Source organism: Nannospalax galili, unplaced genomic scaffold (genome assembly GCF_000622305.1).
Source record: "Nannospalax galili isolate Female #2095 unplaced genomic scaffold, S.galili_v1.0 scaffold5, whole genome shotgun sequence".
NCBI classification, from domain to species: Eukaryota; Metazoa; Chordata; class Mammalia; order Rodentia; family Spalacidae; genus Nannospalax; species Nannospalax galili.
This window is the reverse complement of record NW_008353126.1, coordinates 1,331,144-1,358,046: the sequence shown is the minus strand read 5'-3', so window position 1 is coordinate 1,358,046 and position 26,903 is coordinate 1,331,144. Positions and strand designations below refer to the sequence as shown.

General features: G+C 37.4%; 1 protein-coding gene across 3 annotated transcripts; it reads right to left on the bottom strand.

The window, feature by feature from the left end:
• Positions 1 to 5,886: 5,886 nt before the first annotated feature.
• Slc16a4 (solute carrier family 16 member 4) lies at positions 5,887 to 26,348 on the bottom strand. 3 transcript variants are annotated; one of them, XM_008850355.3, is made up of 9 exons: positions 25,523 to 26,348; positions 23,889 to 23,980; positions 18,906 to 19,038; positions 18,181 to 18,324; positions 17,879 to 18,040; positions 15,980 to 16,486; positions 13,870 to 14,081; positions 12,863 to 12,956; positions 5,887 to 7,740 (listed from the first exon to the last, which is right to left on the bottom strand). In XM_008850355.3, the coding sequence occupies exons 2-9, from the start codon at positions 23,970 to 23,972 to the stop codon at positions 7,580 to 7,582; spliced, it is 1,497 nt and encodes a 498-aa protein (XP_008848577.1). In that variant the 5' UTR covers positions 23,973 to 23,980; positions 25,523 to 26,348; the 3' UTR covers positions 5,887 to 7,579. The 3 variants fall into 3 exon arrangements, with proteins under 3 accessions (XP_008848577.1, XP_029410528.1, XP_029410529.1); XM_029554668.1 differs by having other exon boundaries at positions 18,906 to 18,977; XM_029554669.1 differs by lacking the exons at positions 18,181 to 18,324; positions 18,906 to 19,038.
• Between the last annotated feature and the right edge of the window lie 555 nt (positions 26,349 to 26,903).

The following is a 26,903-nucleotide window of genomic DNA, read 5'->3' as shown; positions in this document are numbered from 1 at the left end:
GTGTGTGTGTGTGTGTGTGTGTGTGTGTATATATATATATATATATATATGTGTGTATGTGTGTACAGATGTCTGATTATTTTGTTTATATGTGCATATATGTATATTTTTTATGTATAATACAAATGTATATATATAATATATTTTTTCTCCTGTCTAGTATACATGGTGAGATAGAATACATTTATTCCCCCACAAGTATAGGTGAGCATAGTTGAAGTACTGTGTTTGTTGATAGATGCCCCATGATTTAGACTTAGGGGTTTTTCGAGTGTATGTGCAGGTGCACATGCTGTGGGTAGAATCTAGGGCCTTGTACATAGGAGACAAGTATTCTGTTACTGAGCTATGCTCTCAAACCTAGAACTTTGAGAATGGGTGTGGGCAAGATTGAGGATTGGTTCCCAATTGCCTTTGCTTTTAAATTATGGTACTTTATAAACTGATTTTCTTCACATAGAAATAAGATTCAGCCAGACATTGTGGTGCATGCCTTAATCCCAGAGCTCATGAGGCAGAGGCAGGAGGATCTCTTTGACTTCAGGGGCAGCCTGGTCCACATAGTGAGTTCCAGACTGGTCAGGGCAACACAGTGAGACACCATCTCCAAAACAAAAACAAAAAAAGAATCAGTCTATAATTGCTATCAGAATAGACAATGAGGAAAAACAAATATTAAAATTGATGGGCATAGGGGCTGGAGAGATGGCTCAGCAATTAAGAACACTGGTTGTTCTTGTAGAAGACCCGTGTTCATGCACAACACGGGTGCACTTACCTACATGCAGGCAATACATGAATACACATAAAATTAAGATAAAAATTTTTAAAAAGTTTAAAATTGATGGGCATAAATGTTCAGAGAATATTCTTAAGTTGTACTATACCAATTTAGACAGACGAATGGGATTTTTAAATATTTTATTATTTTCATTTTATGTGTATGAGTATATTGTCTGCACGTATGTGGGTGCACCCATATCGTGCAATGCCGCGGAGGTCAGAAGAGGGCTTGGGATTCCCCTGGAACTGGAGTTAAGGACAGATGGTAGCTGCCATGTGGGTGCTGGGAAACAAACCCGGGTCCTCTGCAAGAGCAGTCAGTGCTCTTAACGCTGAGCCATCATCTCTCCAGCTCCCTAGGCAGAGAAATGGTATTTTTAATGTCTTAAGTTTTTAATGATAAGGATTCTGAAATATATTTGCCAGCCAGATTATTTCACATACTACATAGAGTTTAATTTTTAAATTGGTGTACTTGGTTTAGAGGAATTTTTTTTTCATCAAATATAGTAATGTCAGCATCTCTAAGAAGCTTTTCATGGATTCATTTGTGATATATAGATTACTTTATCTTCAGAAATGATTTGTTTTTGCTAGATTTAAGTATATCAGGATTTTGTTGTTGTGGGTTTTTGTTTTATTTAGTGTTTTCGGTACTGAGGATTGAATTTAGGACTTCATGCTTGCTAGGCAATAGCTCTGCCGCTGAGCCATACCCCCAGCCTCTCTTAACAAATCTAATTTATTAAGTTCACCTTCTGTACTGTTATGATCTTACTGAAAATTCATTTCAAAAAATGATTTCATTTGAACTTTAAGATTTGGCAATTGGAACTACTGATTGATAATTCATAGTGCCTTTTTCCGTTAGTGTAATGGTTTACAGGTATTTTGAGCCATTAGAGACATCTTTGTTGTGTTTGCTTTCCTTTAGTGATGACTGAGGTACTAGTAATTTTTTAAACATAAGGTATTGAATCTTCTCTTTTTTAATTGCCAAATTTAAAGGTAGCTTTTCTAAGTACAGTAAATGGTTAAACATCCTTTTTTCCTCCTGGGTTTCTTTTTAGGAACTACGGGAAAAACTTATAGTCATTTGGGATCTGGCTTTATTATTCAGCAACTAAAAAATGAGTTCTAATTGTCAGACTTCTGGCACTTGTCTTCCTGTTTCTGTAGAAAATGGGTTGGAAGTCAGAGCTGCACAAAGTGAAATGGTAAGTTTCTTTTAATTCTATATTTATGAACTCATATCTTACTATGACCTGGTATCAGTTTCCACTTGAGTATATACTGTGAAGATCTCCAAACAGGGACTACTAATTTTCACTTGAGTGGAACCTGACATTGTCATTATAATGAGGGTTTAAATATTGATTTATTTTTCTTGTGACCCTGACTTCATATTTCTTAAAGAAATGAACTCAGTGATCACTTTCTATTTATTTTTAATTTGAGGAGGTCATAATACTGATTTTTATACTTTTATTTTGTTATATACTTTTCTGGTTAGCTGAGCAGGTAGAGTTCTCATTTGTTCTCATCGAGGCAGAGACTCATTGTTGGTAGCATTTAAGACAGCTGCCAGTTAGTAATCCTGTTGAGCTTTGCTAAACAGATGTAGCATTTTGACATGAAATTGCTTTACTGCTAATACAAACTATGATTTACAAGATGGTGCATATAAGTAACATATTAAACTCTGACTAGGTTTGAGATGCTGGAAGACAGTCTTAGCTCTTTTAACAAGTGATCCTGACATACTGCTGTTAAAGGGAAGAAATTAATCTTTTCCTTGCCAAAAGACATTAGAGTTAGTTAACACAGACTGAACCTTGGCTTTATTTCCATCCAGATTGTTACTTAAAAAATAGTGTACCAAGTAAAAGTTGGTGAAGTATAGTGGCTCAAGCCTATAATCCCAGCACTAGGAGGATGAGCCTGGAGGGTTGTGAGATTGAGGCCGGCCTGTGCTGCAGAGTGAGATCCTGTCTGAGGAAAAAAAAGTTGGATGGTTGTCAATGGGAAAAGAAAAGCTAATTTTTAAAGATTTTATAAGTCCTTATATGCCTGAAAGTGGATTCTCATTACAAATTTTATATGCCTCATTAAATTTATTTATTTTATTTATTTATTTTACATGTATAAGTGCTTTGCCTGCATATGAGTGCTTTCAGTGCCTATAGAGGCAAACTGAAGTTACCATTTGTAGTCATCATGTGGGTGCTGGGTACTGAACCTAAGTCCTTTGCAGGAAAGAGCAAACAGTGCTCTTAACTGCTGAGCCATCTCTTTAGCCTCTTAATTTTTTTGTTTTTTGTTTTTGTTTTTCTTTTATGCTACCTGGAGCTTGTATAAGGTAGAAACAGAACTGAATTTGTGATTTTTAGGGGAAGATAAAAGGGGGGAAAATGACTAGAAAAAAGTTGAGTGTACTGCTTTCTATCAAGTATCCAGACATACTATTTCTTAAGACTAGCCAACTTGTCTTGGTTTTAAAATAAAAATCTAAGATCTCAAGAACTCCTTAATTTCTGATTAAACCGACACATTTAATCACTCTGATCGTAGTTCATTCTGCATCCCTAAAAAGTCCTCACTAAGACTTTGGATTTTATAGTGCATTTTTTTGTATTTTGTTTTGATTTTGAAACAAAAATCTTGCTATGAAGCCAGGCTGGTCTCAAACTCCTAGCAGTCCTGTATATACCACAATATCCCAACACTAAGTTGTTAGTGGTGATGGCTTTGGATTGAAAGAGATTTCACACTATAATAGTTTCTATTGGAGCATGCCAGTATTATAGGGTTTCATTGTGTAGCGCCTAGGCTGACCTGGAACTAAGGAAGATCCTCCTGCATCACAGTTCTGGAATTATAGGCACCACCATAAAGAAATGACGTCCTGTTTTACTTGTGATTGTAGGTAATGCCAATTACACAGAAATAAAACACGAAGAATTTTTAACCGAGTTAGAAGCTGATTCTAAGTATGTTATTTTTTTATTTTCGTGCGTATGTTAAGACCACAAGTAATAAATGTAAGTGACCTTGAGTGGGTGTTTGTAGCAAAATGGATTTGAGCTATAGATGAAAAGGGCAAGATGGACTAGAAAATTATTAAGGCTGTTTATTTATTCATTCATTTTGTCTTCTGGTAGCTACGTTGTCATTATACTGTAGCAGATCATAGATAATGGCTTTAATTTGGGGGAACAGGTTAGTTGTTAGGTATTTAATATTCTTTTTATTTCAATCTAGAAATTAAAGTTTAGGCCAGCTTGAGCCAAAACAAATGTTTTTAGTGAAGTTAGCCTTCATAATCTGTTAATACTTGCCAAGAAACAAAGCTTTTATAAAGGGGAACAGTTGTCTTAGATTGTTTGAATTGGGACTCCACCATTTAATGAATGTTGTATTTCTTTTATTTCAATTTACTCATTTGGAAAATGGACACCACAATCAAGGTGTGTGAAGAATAAATAAGATTAAATCTTAGAGTGGTGGCACACGCCTGCAGTCCCAGAACTAAGGATGTAGAGGTGGGGGGATCAGAAGTTCACGGTGATCCTTAGTGAGTTTGAAGCTAGACCCTATCCCAAAAGACCAAATCAGTAAATAGATTAAATTAATTACTGTATATAAAATGTTCACACCTAGCAAGCCTCTAATTCCAGCTACTCAGGAGGCTGAGGTGAAATTGAGGGCTGCCTCGGCAACATAGTGAGTTCAAGGCCAGAGTGGGTAACTTAATGAGAATCTGTCTGAAAATAAGTACCAACCTTAGTGACAGTTATTTTATTAGGTGTTGAGATACTGATTTTTCTATCCTAGGCCCACATATAGTATCTAATACTTGTTTCCTCCTTATAGGGATCTCTTATGGGGGAAGGGAAAAAAATCATTGAATATTATGCTTCTCTTAAAACTGCATACATATTTGAGATGATATTCCCATGTTATAGATTACTGGAAATGAGCCATATGACATCTTACTGTCCATTAAGATGATAATATGATAAATGAATAGAAATACCAAAGTTTATTGTTGGTATAATCAACATATTAGTTATAGAAGTCTTAAGTTTTCTAAGTCTAGGGATTCAGACTTGTTTATTTTGGTTATTTTGATTTTTTTTTTTTTTACTTTGAAACAATCTCACAGCACAGACTGGCCTTAAACTTCAGATCCTCCTTCTTGCCTTCACTTCATTCATTCCTTCAATGAGACAGATTGTAAATGGTAAGTAAGAGGGTGCCTGGTAGAGAAAGGCAAGCTGCTGAACTCCACTGCCTTGCACAAGTTTCAGCCTTTCCTAATTTGTACTATCTAGGTTCTCAGGGCCTTGTTCCTAATGAGTAGGATGAAGAACCTTCTCTGTTTCCTAAGATTAATTAAGCCTGTCTGAATTGCGATTCAATTTGGAGTTCTTTAGTTGGTCCTGTTTCAAGTATGGTTTGCTGAGACAGGAAAAACTCTAGTTGCTCTAGGTAGTTGAGGTCCTTTGAAAATAATTGCTGCTCAAAGTGGAAGGGAAAATTAAGAGTGGTTCCTGTTGGTTTCTTTGATCCTTTTCGACATAGAAAGCAGAAGAAAGGAAAGTAGTAACTATTCTTTATGGATATTTTGCTTGAAAATATATTTTCATTTAATCTTCATAATATGAGGTATGTTGGTGGTATTAACCTCATTTTACAGAGGAGAAAATTGGGGATTAGAGATGTTGAGTAATTTATGAGATCAGATAGTAATGAGTGGCAGAGCTGAAATTTATTCCTGTTAATTGCTTCTGCTGCTTGCATGAGGGGGTAATATGTTTTGTATTCATAGTGTCTTCCATGTAAAATGTGAAAAAAAAGAATATTAGACATTTATGTTTAAATCTAAAAACCTGGGGCTGGAGAGATGGCTCATTGGTTAAGAACACTGGCTTGCAGAAGACCCGGGTTCGAATCCCAGCACCCACATGGCAGCTAACAACTGTCCGTAACTCTAGTTCCAGGGGATCTGACAGCGTCTTCTGTCCTCTGCGGGCATTGCATGACACAGGTACCCTTACCTACAATCAGGAAAAACACACATACACAAAAAAATATAAAAAAAAAAAAAAACAAAAAAAAAAACCTGTAGCTGGTTGTGGTGGTGCATAGCTGTAATCCCAGGAGGTTAATTGAAGCAGGATTGGATTGAAGGCCAGCCTGGGCTATTATAGCAAGACCTTGCTTAAAAATTAAATAAAATTTTAAAAATGTAATAATTACTTTTTAAGTAAGACCAACTTGCTGTCTTTGAGATAGCTGAGACTTCAGATTAATTTGGTTCCAAAGTTTATAGTAGACCTTGAAAACATCATCCATCCTGTTGGTCTTTCAGACTAGTAGAGAAGATTGACATGTCCACTCATAGTGTGCTGTTTCTGGAGTTAAGTGGGGAGTATGCACAAAGCCCTGGGTTCAATCCACAACACCCTAAAAGATGTTAGATGGGGTTCCAGATGTTGGGAAAGGTGTTTCATTGGTATTTGAATGAGTCATTGTAAACGGTAAATAAGAGGGTGCTTGGTATAGAAAGGCAAGCTGCTGGAAATATAGCAGTTGGGAAAGCTTGCACAAAGACGTATGTGGAAAGTAGCAAGGTTTAACTTCTTAGAACTAAATTTAAGCTTTCAGTTGAGGGTTTTTACTCTATAAGGAATCAATAGATGTTCTAAAGCAGAGAGGAATGGAAAGGCAGAATATTAATTACAGTAGTTGAAGAACTATTCTGAGGGAGAGTTTAAGAGAGGGTTGATGTTACAGAAAGTGGTTTTTATTTTGTACTTTGCTTTGTAGCCCAACCTATCCTCAAACCACGATGTTCCTGCCTCAGTCTTCTGTATGCTGGGACTATTGGTATATGCCACCATACCCTGCTCAAAAAACTTTTTTTTTTCCCTCTTAACGATCGCCCAAATAGTGGAGTTCTCTATTCACTTGTAGATGTTTAGTCCAAATGACATTATTGATTAGTCCATCTGTAATACAGATTTTCTAATTTAAACATATTTCACCTTAAAGCCACCTATTCAACTTTCATTATGAAACTTGTAGTTCTGAAGAGTGATCTGGATATTTAATGTGACTATTTTAGATAATGTAGTGAAAAGGTAATACTATTTAAAGAGACAGGAGTACTAATCAGATGAACTTGACATAAGGTTTTTTTTAAGCAAGTTTTATTTTTGTTAAATGGCAAAAAATTGTAGAAATTTAAGAGACAAAATAATAGGAAAACAAGGATTACTTCTAATCAGTAGACAACAGTAATTGATTTTGGAGGGAATATACCATTCTTGCCACTAAATAAAACTTTAAAATATTTATTCAAATTCCAGAGTTCTAGAGTCAACCAAATGCTAAATTTAAATAAAGAAAAAAAATAGTTTTCTATTGTCACATATTTTGGTGACTAAATTACCATAGTACAAATGAAAATTTGTATTAATTTATTCTAGTACATTGTGATTTTTATTTAGTATGTAAGGTAGCTGTTCAACTGTCTAAATCTTTAGCCCATTCGATTAAATACTAACAATTTAAATTGCTATTACTCATATTTTTATGTAACGTGCTTCAAGTTATTTCTGGAAAAATGTGTTAAAAATTGCCTCTCTTTGGAATAAAAACAAAAGTTGCTATTACTCTTACCACCATTCCTAACAGTGCTAATAAAGAAAGAAGGAATCTTAAAACCTGTGTGGTTTACCCTCTCATTTTTACAAACGTTTTTCTTCAGTGGACTTTAGTTCTTCTTTTGTTAAGCTCTCACTTGGTTGTAGTCTTCTGGAAGTTCAGACCGTTTACTTTTCCATCTTTCAGCCAATGGCACAAAAAAAAAGGAAACCGAAGAGAGGAGATAGCATGTGCCAGAGAAGTAGAAAGAGCCTGTGTATGTCTCTGTGTGATCATATAACCATCCTAAAAGGAAGGGTTTCTAATTAAAAAGTAAATCTTTGTTAGTAATTCTCAACCAAAACATACATTAAAGGAAGGAGCCTCTTTTTTTTTTCCTTTTTTTTTTTTTTTTGAGACAGGGTCTCCTGTAGCCTAGCTGGCCCTGAGATCCCCCTGCCTGTCCCTTCCCAGTGCTGGGATTAAAGGTGTGTGCCACCATGCCCTGCTATTTTCTTTTTTTTGTAATATATAAAGCTAGTACAAAATAATGTTTCCCTGTCATTTCTGACTTACGAGGTTGACAAGTGTCAGTAAAAGGGAAAGATATTTCTTTAGGAAACTTAATGGACTCTGGACACAATTTACATCTATTTGGGATTAGAAATGTTTTCTTAAGCTGGGTGTAGTGACACATTTCTGTAACTCAGCATTTGAAAGTCAGGATCTTGAGTTCAAAGACAGCTTGGACTACATGACAAGTTCTAGGTAGCCTATACTATAGAGTGAGACCCAGTCTGAGAAAACCAAATTATATATATATATATATTTAAAGCTTTCTTAGAGAAAAAAAAGCTTTCTTAGAGTTTGTCTGAAAACAGTCACGTGTATGAAGTAACTTTGAGTTCAACATTTTTATCACACACCCACTGTAAGGTAAGGAAATAGATGGATTATATTAGCTTCATTTGATTTTCAATATTGAAATGAAAGAATGCAGATTCCAGTATTTCCCAGTTTTAGAAGTTTTAGACTTTTGTCCTAAGTATGGAGTCCTGATCGTGTACATGGCAGACTGAGTGCTGAAGAGCCATCGGAGGACCTGAGAGGGTAAAGGTTTTCTTCTCTGTGTAGCATGTAGCATCCAGCAGAGTGCTGAGCTAACACTGCTTGACGACTACTGAGTGAATACAGTTATAATCATATTGAAAACTTAGGGGGTGTTCAGATATTTGTGATTGATTTAATTATTTATATATACACATACAATAACGTATATGCATTTGTTAGGATTGGGGAGTAATTGGAGAAGGGGAAACTACATTCACTTTTATAGGTAGCTAATATGGGCCCTTGACTTTATTTTTAAATGAAATGGCCTTTATATTTTGAGCTCATGTCCCATGCCTTGCTGTCAAGATTAGGAATTTTATGTAGAGTAGTTTATGTCTGAATTGTATGTTGGAGATTATGATTATATACTTGCTTTTCTGACCAAGGCCTTGTCTACTGTATTTATATGCATTCTATAGATTTTATTAGTCAAGATCTGCTAAAAATATTAGGTTCTAAGATACTAATACTTTTCATTTTCCTACAGCCCTCCAAAGTTGCAGTCTTGGTGCTAGGGTATAATCCTGGATGCTGTCTACCATCAAAAGAATAGGTTTGGATGAGCCATGACATTTAGCCTATATTTAGTCTGCTGACCATTCTCACTCAGCCAGGGAATGAAGAAAATCCTTAAACTGAGTTAGTCTGATTTGCGCTATATTATTAACTGAAATTGGACTTGTTACTGATTATTAGAGACAGAGAGACTGAAGGGATTCTGGGTTGGAGTGGACAAGGGTAGTATCCTGTGGAAGAGTGTATGTAGGGAGGATGTTATCACTTTCTGTTCTTTGAATTCCTGTCAGTTTCAACAATGCTATAAGGATTTTTGTTGCTGCTATATTCCTTGCCATATTCACAAGAAAGATATAATTTTATTGCCCATGTACTGTTTTTTAAAAAATGAAAAATCATGTTTTTAAAAAGTTATATAAGTCCTATAGATTTCCTATCCTTTTTTTTGATGGAATTATTAGACTATTATGTAAAACTAACTTGTTTCTCTTTTTCATTCCCATACAGGAAGGAGAAGTATATTTTCATGTAATCACTGTTACCATTTTTAACTAATGTTTTGACTGAGGATTTACTGTTTGCCAGATTCCTACTTAAAAACAATTCCTACTTTGCCCATACTCTTTTATAGGAATTTCAGCTTTTCATTTGTTAATAGATCTAGGTAAGTAAAAAATGAGAATCTTGTACATCTCTGAAGATCACTAGTAAACATTTAGATTTAAAAATGAGCACAGTAATATAATTTCCCATAACTTAAGAATTGAGAGAGCTGTTTTGATTTTGAAGTACTAGGGAATTGAACCCAGAGCTTAACATGGTAGGCAAATAGTTCACAACTGAGTTGCATCTCTAGCTCAAAGAACTAAGTTAAATGTGTAAATCAGCATCTAGTGTTTTCTTTAGTGGTTGCTTCCAAAGTCAGAAGTTAGGAACAGATTTAATGTCTTTATAAAATCCTCTTTATCATTTCACAGAAGAATGGCATAGAAACAAGGACTTCTTGAAATTTCCTCTTTTAACAAGATGCTCAGCCACAGAACATCATTACCAGAGAAGCATAGTTAGTTGTGTGCTATCATGATCTTACTGAGATACTATGAGCATCTCCTTCCACCTAAGTCTATATGTAAGCTTTCAGCCTTATTACTTCCTTTGTTTTTTTTTTTAGACCTTGGAGAAAATTTATGATTACCGAAGTAAACTTCTTAGAATTAGTGGATACAAGTATCTATCAGGAGCTCTCCTTGTATCTTTACATAGAGTTCTAGGTATTCTAGACTTTGGGTAATACTAGGCTGTGAACATTTTTTTTTTTTTTTCTGACTGACAAGAAAAATATTTTATGTCTCATTTTATATTGCATAGGTATGTACATAAACCTTTCACAATAAAGTGATATACTCTTGTTTTCTACACTGCTCTGTTGTAGTCTATTTCATTAAAAAAACAAAAAATCAGTCTGTGTGTGGTGTTGCACACCTTTAATCCCAGCACTCTGGGAGGCAGAGGCAGGTGGACCTCTGTGAGTTCAAGCTAAACCTGGTGTACGAGGGAGTTCCAGGCCAGCTGGTGCTACAGGGAGACCCTGTCTCAGAAACACCCCAAAACAAAGCAAAACAAAAGTCAAACAGTGGCACATGCGTGTACTCTCAGCATTTGGGAAATGGAGGCAGGAGGATCAAGAGTTCAAAGACAGCCTCCCATAGATAGTGAATTCAGGGCCAGCTTAGGCTACATGAGCTCCTGTCTCAACCTGTTTCAATTTTTTAAAATTAAAAAGTCAAAGATCATACGTAACCTATCATACTGATTTCAAGGCTCATGTGCTTCCATAGCTTTATATTTTTAGATAGTGGTCCTTATAAAACTTGGCTCGTTTCCTTACATGTTGAACTCTTTAATTTTTTATTTTGAGTTAAAAGCACATACAGCATTAAACATTATAATTTTGTTATTTAACTTTATTCTTTGCCTAGTGTTATATCATTATACTTTTTGTCTAATGGGTTTTAAAAGTGCCTTTGAGGCAGCCAGTGAAGAAATACCAAGATTGAAAAATGTGTCAGCAGACTGTATTTGAGCTGTTTTCTGTATCATACTGATCCCTGTATTAGTTGTAGTACTCTAGGCAAGTATTCGAGTATTCAAGGCAAGTAGTATTCAAGGCAAGTCTGCTATTTGGCTTCTTATGCCAATCACTATAACAATTCTAGGCTTGACTTAAACTTTTTAGTGTGCTTTACAGGTGTAAAGACAACTTGCAAAATGAGGCAGTTGACGCATGTTTGTATAAACTTTTCCTTGAGAATATGCTTCAGTTGACTCTAAAATCATAATGTTTTTATCCTCTCTTTTTGATATCCTAAGTTTATATTTTTTGTGTTTTGTTTTTGTTTTTAGACAGTTTTGTGTGCGTGTGTGTATTGGTTGCCTTTTTAAGTCTTAAAAAGTGCAAATTTAATATCACAATAAAAGTTTTCTTAAAAACTGATAGACAAAATTTTCTTGGTTCTGGTCTGAAAGTAGTGAAAGTGAGAGCTAGGAATATAGCAATTGGTTTTGCCAAGCATGAAGGAAAGCATTACTTTGATTCCCCTCACCCCTGTATAAACCTCTTAAGTATAATGATGCATACCTCGGAGCATTCAGGAGATCTAGGTAGGAAGATCAGAAGGTTCACAGTCCCTTGGCTATATAGGGAGTTTGAGACCTGCTTGGGCTACAAGAGACCTTTTCTTTCTTTAAAAAAAAAATTTTTTTTTGAAAGAAGCTAACATGAGTTTTAGCTTGAGTTCCTTTTTGTGGGCAATGGAAATACTGTAGTGATTAGTAAAATCAAGTATATTGAACCTTTGGGTATGTGAGAACCTAATGTTTATGTTCCCCTAGTAATATTTTTCTGTGCATGTTGTCAAGTTTTTAATTAAATTAGCAAACAAAGAATACCAGTTAGCTAAAACTGAATATTTCCAGGAAAGAAAAATTGCACATCTGTTGAATTAGCTCTCAGATTTTTCTGTATTGGTGATGGAGTAGAGCAAATAGTTGGATTTTTGGGGGGGGGTGGTCTTTCTTTCTCTCTTTGGTTTGTTTTTTACTTTGTTTTTGAGACACAGTCTCACTATGTAGCCTAAACTGATCTGGAGGCTAACCTCAAATGGCAGTCTTCCTGACTCAGCCTTCCATCTTAAAATTAGCTTAAATAATTGCCTCATCAACTCTCTATTGTATTTATTTGTATATGATGCTTACCAGTGGCTTCAGGTGACCTTTGTACAGAGATTGTACCCATAATACAAAGTGTCCTGTGTCCTCTTACATTTGGTTCAGGTAGAAGAATATGAAAGGTCTTTTTACCTCTTGGAAAACCGTAAATCCTGGGCAGCCCTGGAGAGCTTAGTGACACAGCAGGAAACAAAAAGTGTCAAGGCTTGGGTGCCTTCAAGCTCTGTAAAAGTGATCCTTACATACATACAAAATATGTTAGGGTCTCCTATGCCCTTTTTTTTTTTTTTCTTTAAGAATAATGGAACTTTGAGACTGATAAAATTCTGAATTGTTAGCTGACATAAGTAGTAATATATCCATTCCTTGTACCAAGATTCTCCAGAGAATATAAGACTCTTTGTAGGACACATCTGTTGAATAACCACTCAGATTTTCCTGTATTGATAATGGGGAACAAAATACAAGGGTAGCATTTTTTTTTTTAACCTGTTCCTGTCATTACATGTTATTAATCCTGGTTTAATGTTTTCCATATTGAAATTTGCTCCAAATGTGGCTCAGTTGTTACCTGCTATAGGTGGTCCAGAAAGGACAGCTATCCCAGCAAAGAAAGCAGCAAATCCCAAAAACTTGTGTACTTTAGAATTCTTAGAAAGATCAACCTGTAGGGAATTTGAATTCAGTGTTAACCATTTTAAGGATGAAATTCTACAAGGTCTTCTGCTTACAAAGGGACAGATACTGTCTGTGTAATCTGAAACTGAACAGTTTGACGCCTAAAGTGATTCAAATGACTTTTGCTCCTAGTATTAGGAAATCAAATAAGGAATAGTAACTTGGCTTAGGCAAGGCAGTATTTTCAGTTTATTAGTGGAGGAATATTGGTGTTTGGTTTTGGTAGGTTAACCTTTTATGTAGTTCAGGAGTGTTTTTGTTTGTTTACCTCCCAAACCTCAGTGATCATCCTTCTCCACTAGGAAATGGTATTTTTACAATTTGAGCTGACAATGATAGTGAATCCACCTTTGGCTGAGTACCACCCACAGATTTGTAAGAGAATACAAGGAGTGGATTTCAGCTTTAGGAATCTGAGATTTTGCCTAAGCCTCATACACTGTCCTGCAGAACTTACATATAAATATTTCAGTTACATTTAAATATAGGATTTTTAAATCAGATGGGGTAACAATGGGAATAGTTTAAAAGTTGTCCTTAAAGTACACAGAACCAAAAGGCAGTAACCTCAAAAAGAAACCACGTATCAGAAGGCTCAAGATTGTGCCTTAGATCTTCTGAGTCCCTGGAGTAGGAGAGAACAGAAGACAATGGGAGTCTTGCTGATCTCTCTGCCTTTGTTCTTTTCCTGTTCTGTATGGCTAGTCCTCTTAGCTCCTCTTCCTCACAAGGTAAGATGATGACAGGACGTAGCTAGCTATAGGATTTCTGAGGCCTTTTGTATTTTTTTTAATAGTTAAAAAAAAAATATATATATATAATTTGTATTATTTGGGGGGAAGATTGTTACTGATACTGAAACTCAGAGGTTTAATGTAAGTAATGAATTTGTCTACTCACCAGTACGGGAAGTATCAGTGCCAGATAGCCACCAGCAAAAATGGCAAAGAAGATAGTGTAGGTCATAAGTAATGGAAATGTGGTGGCTAAAGGAGCAAGCAGATTAGTTATACCACACAGAATGAGGTAAGACTTGTGGTATTGATACTTCTTGATCCAGTTTTGATCAGCAATCCATCCAGAAATGAGCTGACTGACTGTCTCAGTGATACCTGGAATAATAAATACAGAGTCAGGTAGTCCTATCTATTTTCCTAACCCCTTTGAAGAAATGTAAATGCATAAAGTATCTTTCCCCAAGAAATAGGACTCTATCCTGAGGCCAGAGTACATGAGGGAAAAATGGTTTCATTTACCCAAATAGGATATGTAATTTACTTTCCTGTCCCAAATTTAATAATAAAATAACCAAAAAGCTCCCTTCACTTGGACAGAAAATCAAGTTGTCAGATGTTTTTTTCTAATTGTGTGTGGAAATCTCCCAACACCAAATGGGGAGTTCCTGCTAACCAGACCATGGACTGAAGAGGCCCTGCAAGTGAGGATATAAAATTTCTAAAAAGACTAGTCTTGTCCTTAGTTGTATCCTGAGGAAGTCATATGGTGAAACATTGAGGAAAAAAACAGTGTTAGGTTAAAAAAAATGTTGGGGCTCTCTCTTTTATTTGCTTATGAAGCTTTGGGATTTAAAACCTCCAAAGGCCATATTTAACTTGAAAATATGTAAGAAGTCTAGAAATGTCATATTTAGAACATAGGTGTGGTATAACAAAAATAAGAACCATAGTTTTTTCACTCTTACTGTAACATTCTTACCCTTTATCTTGTTATAAGATACTATAACAGTTAAATACCAAAGAGGTTTTCATCAAGAATAGCTTGAGCAAGGCTTAGGCTATGATGTTCAGTGGTGGAATGCTTATTTAGCATGTATAAGGCTCTGTGTTCAAAGAATAGCATGAGTTCCAGTTTGAAATTTATATTTTTCATGGAGTTCAAACACAGTGCTCCATTAAATGAGAATTAAAAAGTGGCTACTTCTGTATTGATTTTATAATAATCTCTTAGGATGCATATTGAAATTTTATTATGATTTTTGGTTCCATTTGTATGGCCTTAGCATGATCTAAATTGATTCTCTCAGACATCATAGGGAAAAACAATGGTTAATGAAAGCTTCTCTGGTGTGTACACAGCATATTTGACTGAAGCTCAGCATCTTTGTAGTTAGAACATTTGAAACTAGGCTTTGTAAGGTTTTGGTAAGTATATTTTCCCAAGAAATCAGTAGGAAAGTTCATTTGAGCTATTGAGAATGTCCAGATTAGAGCAGAACAGATCAAGATCATTCTTGGGTTTTTTTTTTTTTCCCAGACTCCGTTTTGTCAGCTGAACCTACAACTTTACAATTTTGATTACACAAAATAGTCATTTTAACTTACATTCTAACTTATTTTAAAAATCAGCCTGTGTGTTAGTGTCTAACTCAAGGGCATATTTATCTGTCTTAATATTATTTCAAGAGGAAATATACTTAGCAGCTACAAATGCTAATGGAACATTATTCTTACTGTGAACCACACACTACATACTACTAAATTACATAATGTGTATTTATAATGCAACTGTGTGAGGGTAAGTAGTGTGTTATGCCTGTCCTTCAGGTACAGAAATTGTGGCATAGAGAAGACAAATATCTTGCCCAAGGTCACACACAACAAGGAAAGTCAGACCAAGAGTCTGACCCTGGGAAGTCAAGCATCCACCAGCCCTTTCAGTCCACTTGCACTGGGTTGTCTAGCTGAAATTTTTCTCCTTCCTGAAGTAGCTGTTACCACTAAACACCAGCATTTTGAAATTAAGTGTCTACCCAACAACTAGCTACTACAAGATTTTGCTGTGTCAGATACATGAAATTGAGTAAGACGAGTTAGGGTCCACTGTCTAAGGTGCAGTCGACATCTATGTGAGGAAATGTGTAGCCTCAGAAAACTTGCTTTTCCTGGCTACTCCATGGCTCAGCTCTTCCTTCAGTTTTTAAGTAGTCTAATAAACTTACCAAACTAGTTCATTTTTCCTTCTAGGTAGGTTTTGATATAGGTATTCTTACCAGCTACAGACACGAGGTAAGAAGCATCCATTATGTCAATCCCGAGTGTTTTGGCTCTGGCTACTAGGTGAAAGGCAGGGATGAAATATGCTAACTGACTGAAGACAAAAGACCAGGTAAATATGTAGAAGAAAGGATTCCTAAAGAGAGAAATATCAAAAAGGTTTTGTTTGCAGTTCCATGAAACAGACTTATTGTAACTTTCATTACTCCTTGGTAACAGTCTGATCCTGTGAGGCCCATTGTTGCATTCTTCATTCTGATTTTGTAGGACAACTGAACTTCTATCAGATTGTCCAGATTTCTTCATAGTACTGCCCTCAGTGGAAGACTCTTGTGTTTCATTGTATGTTTCTGTCTCACATGATGCCTCTGGACCACTTGCAGACAAACTGCTACCTTTGTCTTTTATATCAGAATTGTTCTCTCTTTTGACATGGATGGGTCTTAAGAGCATGCTGGAAGGCACCAAATTCAGTGCAATAGCTCCAAATAGTATGAGAGCACCTAAAAGGAGAGAAATGGAGAAGTTAAAAACCTCCATTCAGAGTTCTTTCTGTTCATGGACTCAGAAGAGGCCAAACTATACAGTCCAATCGTTCTCGAAAATACTACTTTGCCTCCCCAGTTTAACTGAAAGCATTTAAATTTGTTGACTTGTAGCAATATGCACTGCCGTAAGAATAGAGTCCTTAGGAAATAGAAAACAAGCTGGACCAAGAAGTGGGATAGAAAGAGAAGTGGTTACTTTTGCTGAAGTAAAAACTAAAAGTAATGGACTTTGGAAGGAGGACTGATTCTGAATGTTAAAAATTGCAGTGCATTTTAAGTAGGGATTTTGAGTACTTTGCAGTGACTATAGATTTAGGTATAGAAAATACAGAATTAGCTGACAGGAATCATGGGGAAACAAGCTCAGAAAAGAACTAGACTTTTAGCCTATGATTTAAAAAAAAAAAAAAAACCTTGAAAGAAGATGTGCTAATCTTGCCTTTGATTGATTTCAGTGTGTCCTGATCAAAGCTGTGACCTGCCTATGGTGTTTCTAGAGAGAACAAGCTGTAGGTTTTCCAAAAGATTTGTCAGCTGGAGGATCGCCTTCACCACAGGACTACTGAATAGTGTTCTACGTAGGAAAGATTCAACAAAACTACTATAAAGAGAAATAGGGTACAGACTGATGTTTTCTACTTATAGGATATTCTAAACATACTTCAAATACAGAGAATTATGAAATAAATGATTTTTATTCATGAAAATTTATACTTGGTAATATGATCAACTATTAGAACATAATCCTTTTACAAAAGTATTTTTCCATTTCATCTGTTTAGGGTATTTTCTAAATGTAGGGTTTTTTTTTTTTTCTTGGAAAATATAAAAAGTGAATGCCTTAGTGAGGGATCAGAGGAAAAGAACTGGTTTCTAGTTGTAACAGTACCCTTTATAACCTCTGACATTGAACTCTAAAGTGAATTCTGAGTTGTTTTATCTGAGCTGGCCAAGCCTCCAAGTCACAGAAGATCTCTTCTGTCTCCAAGGAAGAGGGGCATGTTTCCTTTAAGTATCATTCTTAATTTCCTTTCTGGAAATACTGTTCCCACCCCTGCTCCCAGTGTAGGGGATTGAACTCAGGGCCTTGTACATGGTATGGCAATACTGTTTGCTCTTAGATGCACAGTGCTTTTAGCCTTTAATTCCAGCAAGAGGATTGCCACAAAATTTGAGTCCAGTGTAGGTAGTCTACATAGCAAGTTCCAGATTAGTCAGGATCTCATAGTGAGATGGGGGACATGGGAGAGAAGTTGATTACTTTGAAGCTTCACTTCTGGTCATCAAAGGGAGAGATGAATATTAATTCCTGCAGTGTTGACAGTGGAGCGATTTAGACTGACTCACCTGACCAGTCATAGACATCTATCAGGAATTTTGTAAAGGGTGCCAATAGAAATGTCAGTCCCATTCCAGAACGGGCAATAGCTGTAGAAAGACCCAATCGTTTTTTGAAGTATTTCGTAATTACCACTGCAGCTACTTGGTACAAGAAAGCAGACCCCAATCCTAAGAGAAGAAAAAAATTTGAAATTACTTATGAGGTCGTTTTGTTAATTGGATGAGATGTTTGAGAGAATATATTCAGGATTTGAGAGCAATAGATGTTTCCTGTTTCATCTTTTACAGCCTGTTTATAGTGGACTCACCAGGTAATAGTCCCATAGTCACACAAAGAAATGGAATGCTTGTAGCCCAGCTGCTGATCAGATAGCCCCCAGAAACAAGGAAAGTCCCAAGAATGGAAGTAGTTTTCTCTCCAAGTATGTCAGAAATGATGGCAGCCAGGGGACCTTAAGAGAAAAAGAGAGTGCTAGGTAATGGGCTTCGGCATCCCTTACCCCCTGTGTGTGATTTGAATGAATGATTAGAGAACAACAAGAAGACAGTAAATATGTGTAAAATAAAATGCATTTGTACTAATGGTCTGTGCCTTGTATGAGATTGAGTCACTAGTCTTTATATTACAGCACCAACTAAAACTAGAGAAATTGGGCCTATGTTTTGTTTTGAATGTGATTACATAATTAGAACTGAATAGTTTGACTTCTGGGTAAGGGCTTAGCTCACTAGACTTGTATTAAAGCCATTACCAGATTGGAAAGAAACGAGGCATGAAAAATGCAGCCATGAATTAAATAGTTGGATTCTTAATTCCTTTTTAACTCTTAATTTTCCCAGTTTACTCACCCAGTTAACTAGAGTCTAAACACTATGATGTCTTACTCTTACAACATTACATTTGGATATCAATGTATATTAATGAGTGAACTTGGCTGCTGGCAATACTTCAGTCTTAAAGGAATAACATCATCATGGGATTACCCTTTGTGGTCATTTTCTGTGAACAACAAATTTATTGCCAATTTTGTACCTGCAAAAAATCGAAGTGATGACATGATGGATCCAATCCAACCAATTTGCTCTGAGGTGCCTTCAAACTCTTCTTGAAAGACCACAAAGAAAATTGCAAATGTCTTGGTCATTGCCATCACAAATACATTTACCTAAAGCAAAGCAGAGTCTTTGAGATGGAAAGCGAGCCAGTGCAGAAGAGATTGCAGTTGCCAGAGGTTGTTGCCTCAACTCCAGTACTTCCCCATTTGTCTTATTGGTGCTTCCTCATTACGTCATTTTAGGGACTGGGAGGTGGGTGCAGTTTATTCCTCTTTAGAGAGGCCAAGTATGTTCCTTAAAGTGTGTCATTCAGTCCCCATTTCAGGGCTTTGGAATAGATAGGTCACTACTGTATTAGAGATGAGAAGTTGAAGTTCATAGAGAAAAAGTTGTAAAAGATGATGAACTGAGATTTATACCCATATAGACTGTCTAGATCCATTAATGCTTTGCTGTTTCTCAGAAAGTCAGTTTTTCTAGTTGCCTTGGTCCAAAAGAAGAGCAGTATATGTTCCACTGGATACAGGGAGTCATCCAAATTGGGGTACTTGAAATGAGAGAACACTTGGCTATGTCATGACAGCAAGGATTGACCAAAATGTGTAGTCATCTCATGATTGGGCCCTGTCCTTTCTGTTCAATTAAAAAAAAAAATTGTATAGGTGCACATGTGGAGGTTAGAGGACAACTTGCAGGAGCCAGTTCTTGCCTTTATCATACATGTTTAGAGGATTGAACTCAGTTCATTAGTTTTGGCAATAAACCCTTTTACCCACTGAGCCATATCCCAGGCCCCCAGTCTTTATTTCACCTAACCCTTCTGGCCTTCCCCTCTCCCATTAGAATTTCTCATGGGGAAAGAAAGGTGACAAGTCCATACTGCTTTTTCAGAAGACCTGAGTTGGGTTCCTATCACTTAGCTCATAACTACCTGTAACTCCAGCTCCAGAGGAACCAGTACACTCACTCTTGTACTCCACAGGCTTGTACTCCACTGAACTTACACACAAACTTAAAAACTTTTGGGGGCTGGATAGATGGCTCAGTGGTTAAGAAAACTGGCTGTTCTTCCAGAGGACCTGGCTTCAGTTCCCAGCACCCACATGGCAGCTAATAACAGTTTGTAACTCCATTTCCAGGGAGTCTGACATCTGGATCCCACAGGTTTGCACACACATGGTATATTTACATACATACAGGCACTTGCACACAAAAATTCTTACTCCTGGGGTCACTTTAGTGAACAGCTGTTCCTTTGCTTATCAGGAAAACTATACCCTTGGAGAATCTGGAGGAGGAACTTGAAGGGTCTACATTCACTGTCAAAGCCACTGTCAGCTGAGTACAAGCACCAATAAGACAAATGAGGAAGTACTTCCTAGCCTCCCCCTTTTCTATTTGAGTAGTCTTGACTCCCAGACCTCCTCGACATGACCAGGCATTCAATATTGCTTGAGAACCATTGGCTCTGGGTTCCCCTTCACTGATTGCACTTGCTTGTCTCTGTGGTGCTGTGCCTGTTGTCTTTAATACTCCTTGGTCAATCCCATCTACTCTTAAGGTTCTAATTAGCACCCATATACGAATGGTGGTATAGTTAGGAGCGTGGGTCTGTAACCAGCTGGCCTTGTTTTCGTCTTACTCTGCTTCCCACTATGGGTGACTGTGATACTGTGAGCAACTACTTTGTAGATGCTAAATCTCCTTTTATATGTGAAATGAGAGTGAAAATGCATATAGGAATATGAAGAACAACTAGATTTTGTTGTGTTACTATTCAGCTTCCCCAGAAGCTATAGACTCCTAACCTGCCATATCTCTATAGCCCTGGCCAGGCTGTCCAAACTTGAGCTTATCTTTCCCTCTCCATGCCAACTCTTCACTTTCTGGATTAGTGCCATCTACTCACCAGAGACAGAGGTCTGTTTCCATTTAGACACCACCATTCCTCAAACGGTACTTTTAAATAATCATCAAGATCTTTCCCTTCCTTTAATCCCATTTCTAGTCTTGTTGCAGGCTAGTAGTATTTTTCTGGAGGCAAGGGACTGAAAATTGGCAACAGTGCTTAGGAAGCTTCAGAAGTTGGGGAAATAGGAAGGTCCCTTAAACATTTTTCTCATTCTGAATTGATAGAAAGTGCAAGACTACCTTATTTAGAAAGAACAATAATGTGTACACAGGTCAACCTTCCCATCCAGGCAATCTGTTACCATGTTTTTCTAAGACATTACTATCAGTAAATAGAATGGAAAATATATACAAATCTCAAATACCCTAGATTTGTTTCAGATCAAAATAGAGTGATTGTGCCCTTTTAATGATCAAGGAGTCCTAATGTGAGGTGTCATTCTGTAAGTAAGCTTCCTTTTTTTCCTGTGTATGTATGTGGGCTTTGCCCTGACATCCACAGGATCCTCGTCTCTGTTCTTTTAAAAAAAATTTTAATTTTAATTTTTTATTTATTATTTTTATGTTATGTGTATGTGTGTATTGCCTGGTAGTAGGTAAGTGCACCCGTGTCATACAGTGCCTGTGGAGGACAGAAGAGGCTGTCGGATCCCGTGGAACTGGAGTTATGGACAGTTGTTAGCTGCCATGTGGGTGCTGGGACTTGAACCCTGGTCTTCTGCAAGAATTGCCAGTGATCTTAACTGCTGAGCCATCTCTCCAGCCCCTAATTTTTTTTTCAGTTTTTAAATATCACTTCATCATATCAAGCTTTTACTTAAAATTTTTACAATTTGAATGTCATTAAAAACATTTGCAGAAATATGACATACTATATTTTTAATATGATAAAATGATACATAATTTATCCTTCCCAGCTCAAAATTCAATATAAAACAAAATGTTAACTTCGTTCACTAAATGCTTATAAACACAATATGAAATAATTGCTGGCATATGTAAATTGAACTTGAATCTTCACTCTCCCTTTTGTACACTGATGATCATTTTGCAGAAATAAGATGACTGGTAGTAACTCAGATAAAACAAACTACACCAAGTACATATTAGTGAAGATATTACGGTGGAAAATCAAGTAACAGCAGAAATGTTTGGTAATAGTCTTCACTAGTATGCTACCAAGATTTTCAAGTTCTCATCAGATAACGTAAATACCTCATCCCCAAATAACAAAAACCTAAGAATGTTCCAGTCATTTTTATCTTTATGAGCAGCTAGTTATGAACCCAGAACACTCTTTAAGTAGGCCTCAATAAGAGCTCCTTTGCAAGATCATTCTTATTCACTGATGATTTGGGGTTGGGCCATGTCTCAATCAGCCTCAGTGACCCAACTTGAAATTAGACTGCCAGGATTACTTTTATTTAATAACAGCTTCTTTCCTCCCCAGACCTTTCTACAGTACTGTTCTAGCTTATTCTGACTTCTGCAGACAAATTTCTTCAATGTTTATTAAGTGTGTCTGCGTCACAGCATTCCACTGAAAACCAAAGTACACCTAGTCTCAATCCCTATAGTCGAAGAGCTCTGACCAGGGTCATCAGAGACTTGTTGCTAGGTAAATAGATTGTTGGTATTTCTATCATCCTTAGCCTCCCAGCAGTAGTCACACATCTTTTTTTTTTTTTTTTTCCTGATAACTTCTAGATTTCTGCTTCTAGATTTCTGTTTCCTCTTGGATGATTCCGCTCATCCCCTACATTGATTTCCTCCAAGATTTTATTAGTTCTCTGTGATGATTTCACCCACCTTGCCTTACAGTTCAAACTATATATGCTGGAGATGCAGAAATTCTGCTTCAGATGCACATAGACTATATTAAGCACATTCTTGGTTATAAGTACCTTGGACTCTATCCAAGATTAAGCCAATCAAAGTGCTGAGTTTTTTTCTTCTTCTTGTGCCCTCCAACTCCAGTGAATAGCATTTATCACTTATGTTGCTTAAACCAGCAACTCAGGACTTTTGGATACCCTGATATCAAAAAGTTAAAGTGATCTGGGGACACTTAAGAATTGCAAGGTTATGGGGCTGGAGAGATGGCTCAGCAGTAAAGAGCACTGATTATTCTTGCATAGGACCTGGGCCCAATCCCAGCACCCACATGGCAGTGAACAACCATCTGTAACTCCAGTTCCAGGGGATCCAACCCCCTCTTCTGGCCTCTGAGGACATTGCACAATATGAGTGCACCTACACACCTGCAGGGAATACATTCATACACATAGAAAATAAAAATAAATTGCAGGATTATTTGAAGCACAGCTGTGCTGGATCCACCACTGTTCTAGAATGGGCATGCTGATAATGCGCATCACCCCTGTTTTACATAGCAACCCCAACAGAGTCTGGAAAGATGAGGGCAAGAAGTCTACTTCTTTTATCATACACATCAGAAATACTGAATTTTATTCTAGTTTAAGTTATAGTGTGTGTGTCAATGTGCATAAGGATGTAGGTAGTAGTAGGCTGAAATGTCTCCAAACCTTATCAAATGAAGGGGCACTACTGCCAGCAGCATTATACACATGCTGGTCTGAAGTAGGTACTTAGTTTTGACATAGGGTCTTACTATGTATGACCAGCTGGCCTTGAATGCAGAAGCATACATCCTTCTACAGCCTCCAGAATGCTGGGATTAGAAGCATAGCCAGCACATTTGAGCAGAATACGCTTCAGTTTCCCAGCTTAGCTATGGCATAGTTAAATATATGATTGTCCCTAAATCCTAACTGCCATGTTGCCAGGGTGAGTACTCTCTATGTTAAAGAGATGATAGAGTAGAGAACTGGATGGAGATAGTTCTACTTTTTGTCAAGGGAGACAGCTTAGTCCACTTCTGGTTTCAACTTGGGCTTCTAATCTTAGCAATTTGGGGCAGTTCCTGGCTCCCTCAACTCAAATTCCTCGATTTCCTTGTTTTTCTTGTTGGGCTACTTAAAGCTTTTCTTCAGACAGTCAAGCAGTTAGAAAGGAGAAAGGAACTTACCAGGAAAAAGTGAAATACAATCATCCATCCCCATCCTCCATCCAGGGTTTTAGTGTTCGGTGGGGTTGCTTCTCTCTTCAGCATGATGTGTCCTATATGTTAAATACAGAGGATCACTGTGACAGATCCAAGAAAGTTGATTCAGTAAAGAAACTGAATATTTTTCTTTTTTTTGAGACCAGGTCCTGTTATGTAGTCCTGGATGGCCTAGAACTCATGGCATTCTTCTGCCTCCAACTCTTGAATGCTGGGATTACAGGTGTGCATGGCTAAACTTTAAAATTTTTATCTATGTATTTTATATGTAGGAGTGTACTGCCTGTATGTAAGTGCACCCTTGTGCAATGCCTGCAGAGAACTAGAATTACAGTTGTTAGCCACCATGTGGGTGCTGGGAAGTGAACCTGGGTCCTCTGCAAGAGCAGCCAGTCCTGAGCTATCTCTCCAGCCCTGTGGCTAAACTTTTAAATTTTTTTTTCTGTGGTATAAAATCACTTGCTCTATAATTTTAAATTTTCTACTTTGCCCTTTTATTACATGTGAAGTCTTCCTGATGTATTAAATAAGGGCTCAGTTAACTGCAGAGCCTGACTCCATGACTACAGTAGCTACACCTCTTGTGCTCAGGCTCTCTATCAGCTACAAGCCAATTCTAGAAGCCGTATGGTAACCTACTCCTGTGACTAGCCCTTGATTTTAAAGGAAAAAAAAGGGAGGGTTGGAAAGATGGTTCATTGGATAAGCACATTGCTCTTCAGAGGACATGGGTTTGGATCTTGGCACCCACATGGCAGCTGACCATTCATAGCTCCCCCTTCTGACCTCTGTGGGCACTGCACATCATAGATGCACTTACATACATGCAGGCAATACACTCATACCCATGAAAAATAATATACTTTTAGAAAGAAAAAAAGGGAGGGGGCCTTGGGGTTTAGAAAGCTCCTTTATATGGTATTCACTACATTGTAGCTGTTTTAAGTAACTAAATAGATATGCCAACAAAGTACAATATCTGGATTTTCTCTTTTTTCGAGATGGGGTCTCTTTGTAGCCCCAGCTGACCTGGAATTTACTATGCAGACCAGGCTGACACACAGGCTTTGATCTTACAGAGCCTCGGCCTTGGCCTCAGCTTCAGAGTGCTGGGATTAAAGGTCTGCACCACCATTCCTTGCTAATATTTGTTTCTTGAATAGATACTAGAACAGGAAAGGAATTTGGGAAGGCTAGTTGGGAAACATGAGTGTGAACTGTAGTAGCGGGAGGTGTATGGAGGTTAAAATTTGGGGCATGACAAGTCTGTAGGAGATTGGTCTTGTCCTTATGAGAAAAAATGCTGAAGTTTCAAGAGTGAAATGTCTTCTCCCTTCACACAGTTTGGTAAATAAATACCTGCATATAAAGAAAATGGATGTGTTCTGGGGAGTGGGTGCTATGGGTACTACGCTCGGTTCCTGCTGCCAGCTTGAAGAAAGGCTGTTTCCACAGAGGAGAAACAGCCAGTTTTCTCTCTCTCTCTCTCTCTCTCTCTCTCCCCCCCCCCGGCTGTTCAGTGGTCAGGCTGGACAAAGAGATGTCATTTATTTCAGATGACAGAGAAAACCCAACACCCAATCTCATTTTCACCTTACCTTTGATGTGGTGTTCGACAAAGGAATCTTCTACAGACAAGGAAAACTTCAAGGAAAAATTAGTTACGATTTTTCCCAAACTGTTACTCTTTTCCTAAGGCATTTCATTCCTCTGCGCTGTGAAAAGCCAGCATTGTAGTCAAGCAGGGCAGAGCCTGTTTAGGCGTTCCTTGCCAGTGGACTTTACTTCCTGAGGGAGGAGGAAAGGCTGTAACTTGAGAGCAACTCAGGCCAGCCATCCTGGCTGCCCACAGAATAGACTTTTTCACCATAGGTCAAAAGTAGTTATTGGAGTAAACCAAGGAGAAAATCCTTCCGGTGACATCTCAAGGCTGGGGGACTGGTTTCCAGAACTTTAAAATGCTTGCCCAAAGTTCCTACAGGGAGTTTCAAGACATGGTTATTTTACAAGAGAAATACAAATCTCATCCAGAGGTGAGAAATATATTTCTTGGACCACAAATAGCAATCTTGGGGCTGGGGATGTAGCTCATTGGTACATGCATGCTTAGCATGTGAATGACCCTAAATTCAGTCCTTAGCAGCAAACACACACACACACACACGCACGCATACACTCACGTAGAGTCCTGAATAAGTTCAACTTGCTTGTATGGTCACTGACTAGTATGATGACTAATTTGGGGTTTTAGGTCCTGCTTTAATTGCTTTTTTGATACCTGTTTACCTTCAAATCCACTTTGTGAAGGATATACACTTAGAATAATTTTAGTGAAACGTTTTTCTTATTGCATTTTGGAACTGATTAAGACTGTGTCTCCTGGATAATTCAACATTGTAGTCCTATTTCCTTCCTTTGCTCCACCCTTTACATTAAAAAATAAGTCAACAAGAAAGTATCTTTGATCTCCCCACACCAGCATCCAGATTTTAAGAGTGTATTTTAAACCACAGTATGTTTTCCTGGTCTGATCTAGAAATCTGCATGTTTATGCATTCTCTTTTATTTTTTAAAAAATTTTTAAGGCTGGGCATGGAGGTGCACGCCTTTAATCCCAGCACTTGGGAGGCAGAGGCAGGCAGATCTTTGTGAGTTCAAGGCCAGCCTGGTCTACATAGCGAGTTCCAGGACAGCTGGGGCTACAGGGAGACCCTGTCTCAGACCAAAAAAAAAATTTTTTTTAAATAATTTTATTTGTATATGTATGTGTGTATTGCCTGCAGAACTGGAATTATGGACAGTTGTTAGCTGCCATGTGGGTGCTGGGATTCGAACCCAGGGTCTTCTGCAAGACCAACCAGTGTTCTTAACCGCTGAGCCATCTCTCTAGCCCCAATGCATTCCCTTTTAAAAGCAAGCGATTTCTTTCTCATCCCCTTTTAACACCCAACTCTAATACTTTTTTAAATGAAAATGCTT

Coding starts and splice junctions, on each gene's coding strand:
- Slc16a4 (XM_008850355.3), bottom strand. CDS start 23,972: ATGCTGAAGAGAGAAGCAACCCCACCGAACACTAAAACCCTGGATGGA. Junction 14,082..15,979: donor TTACCTCGTGTCTGTAGCTG/GTAAGAATACCT, acceptor TTATTATTCCAG/GTATCACTGAGACAGTCAGT. Junction 12,957..13,869: donor CACTGATACTTCCCGTACTG/GTGAGTAGACAA, acceptor AATTCCCTACAG/GTTGATCTTTCTAAGAATTC.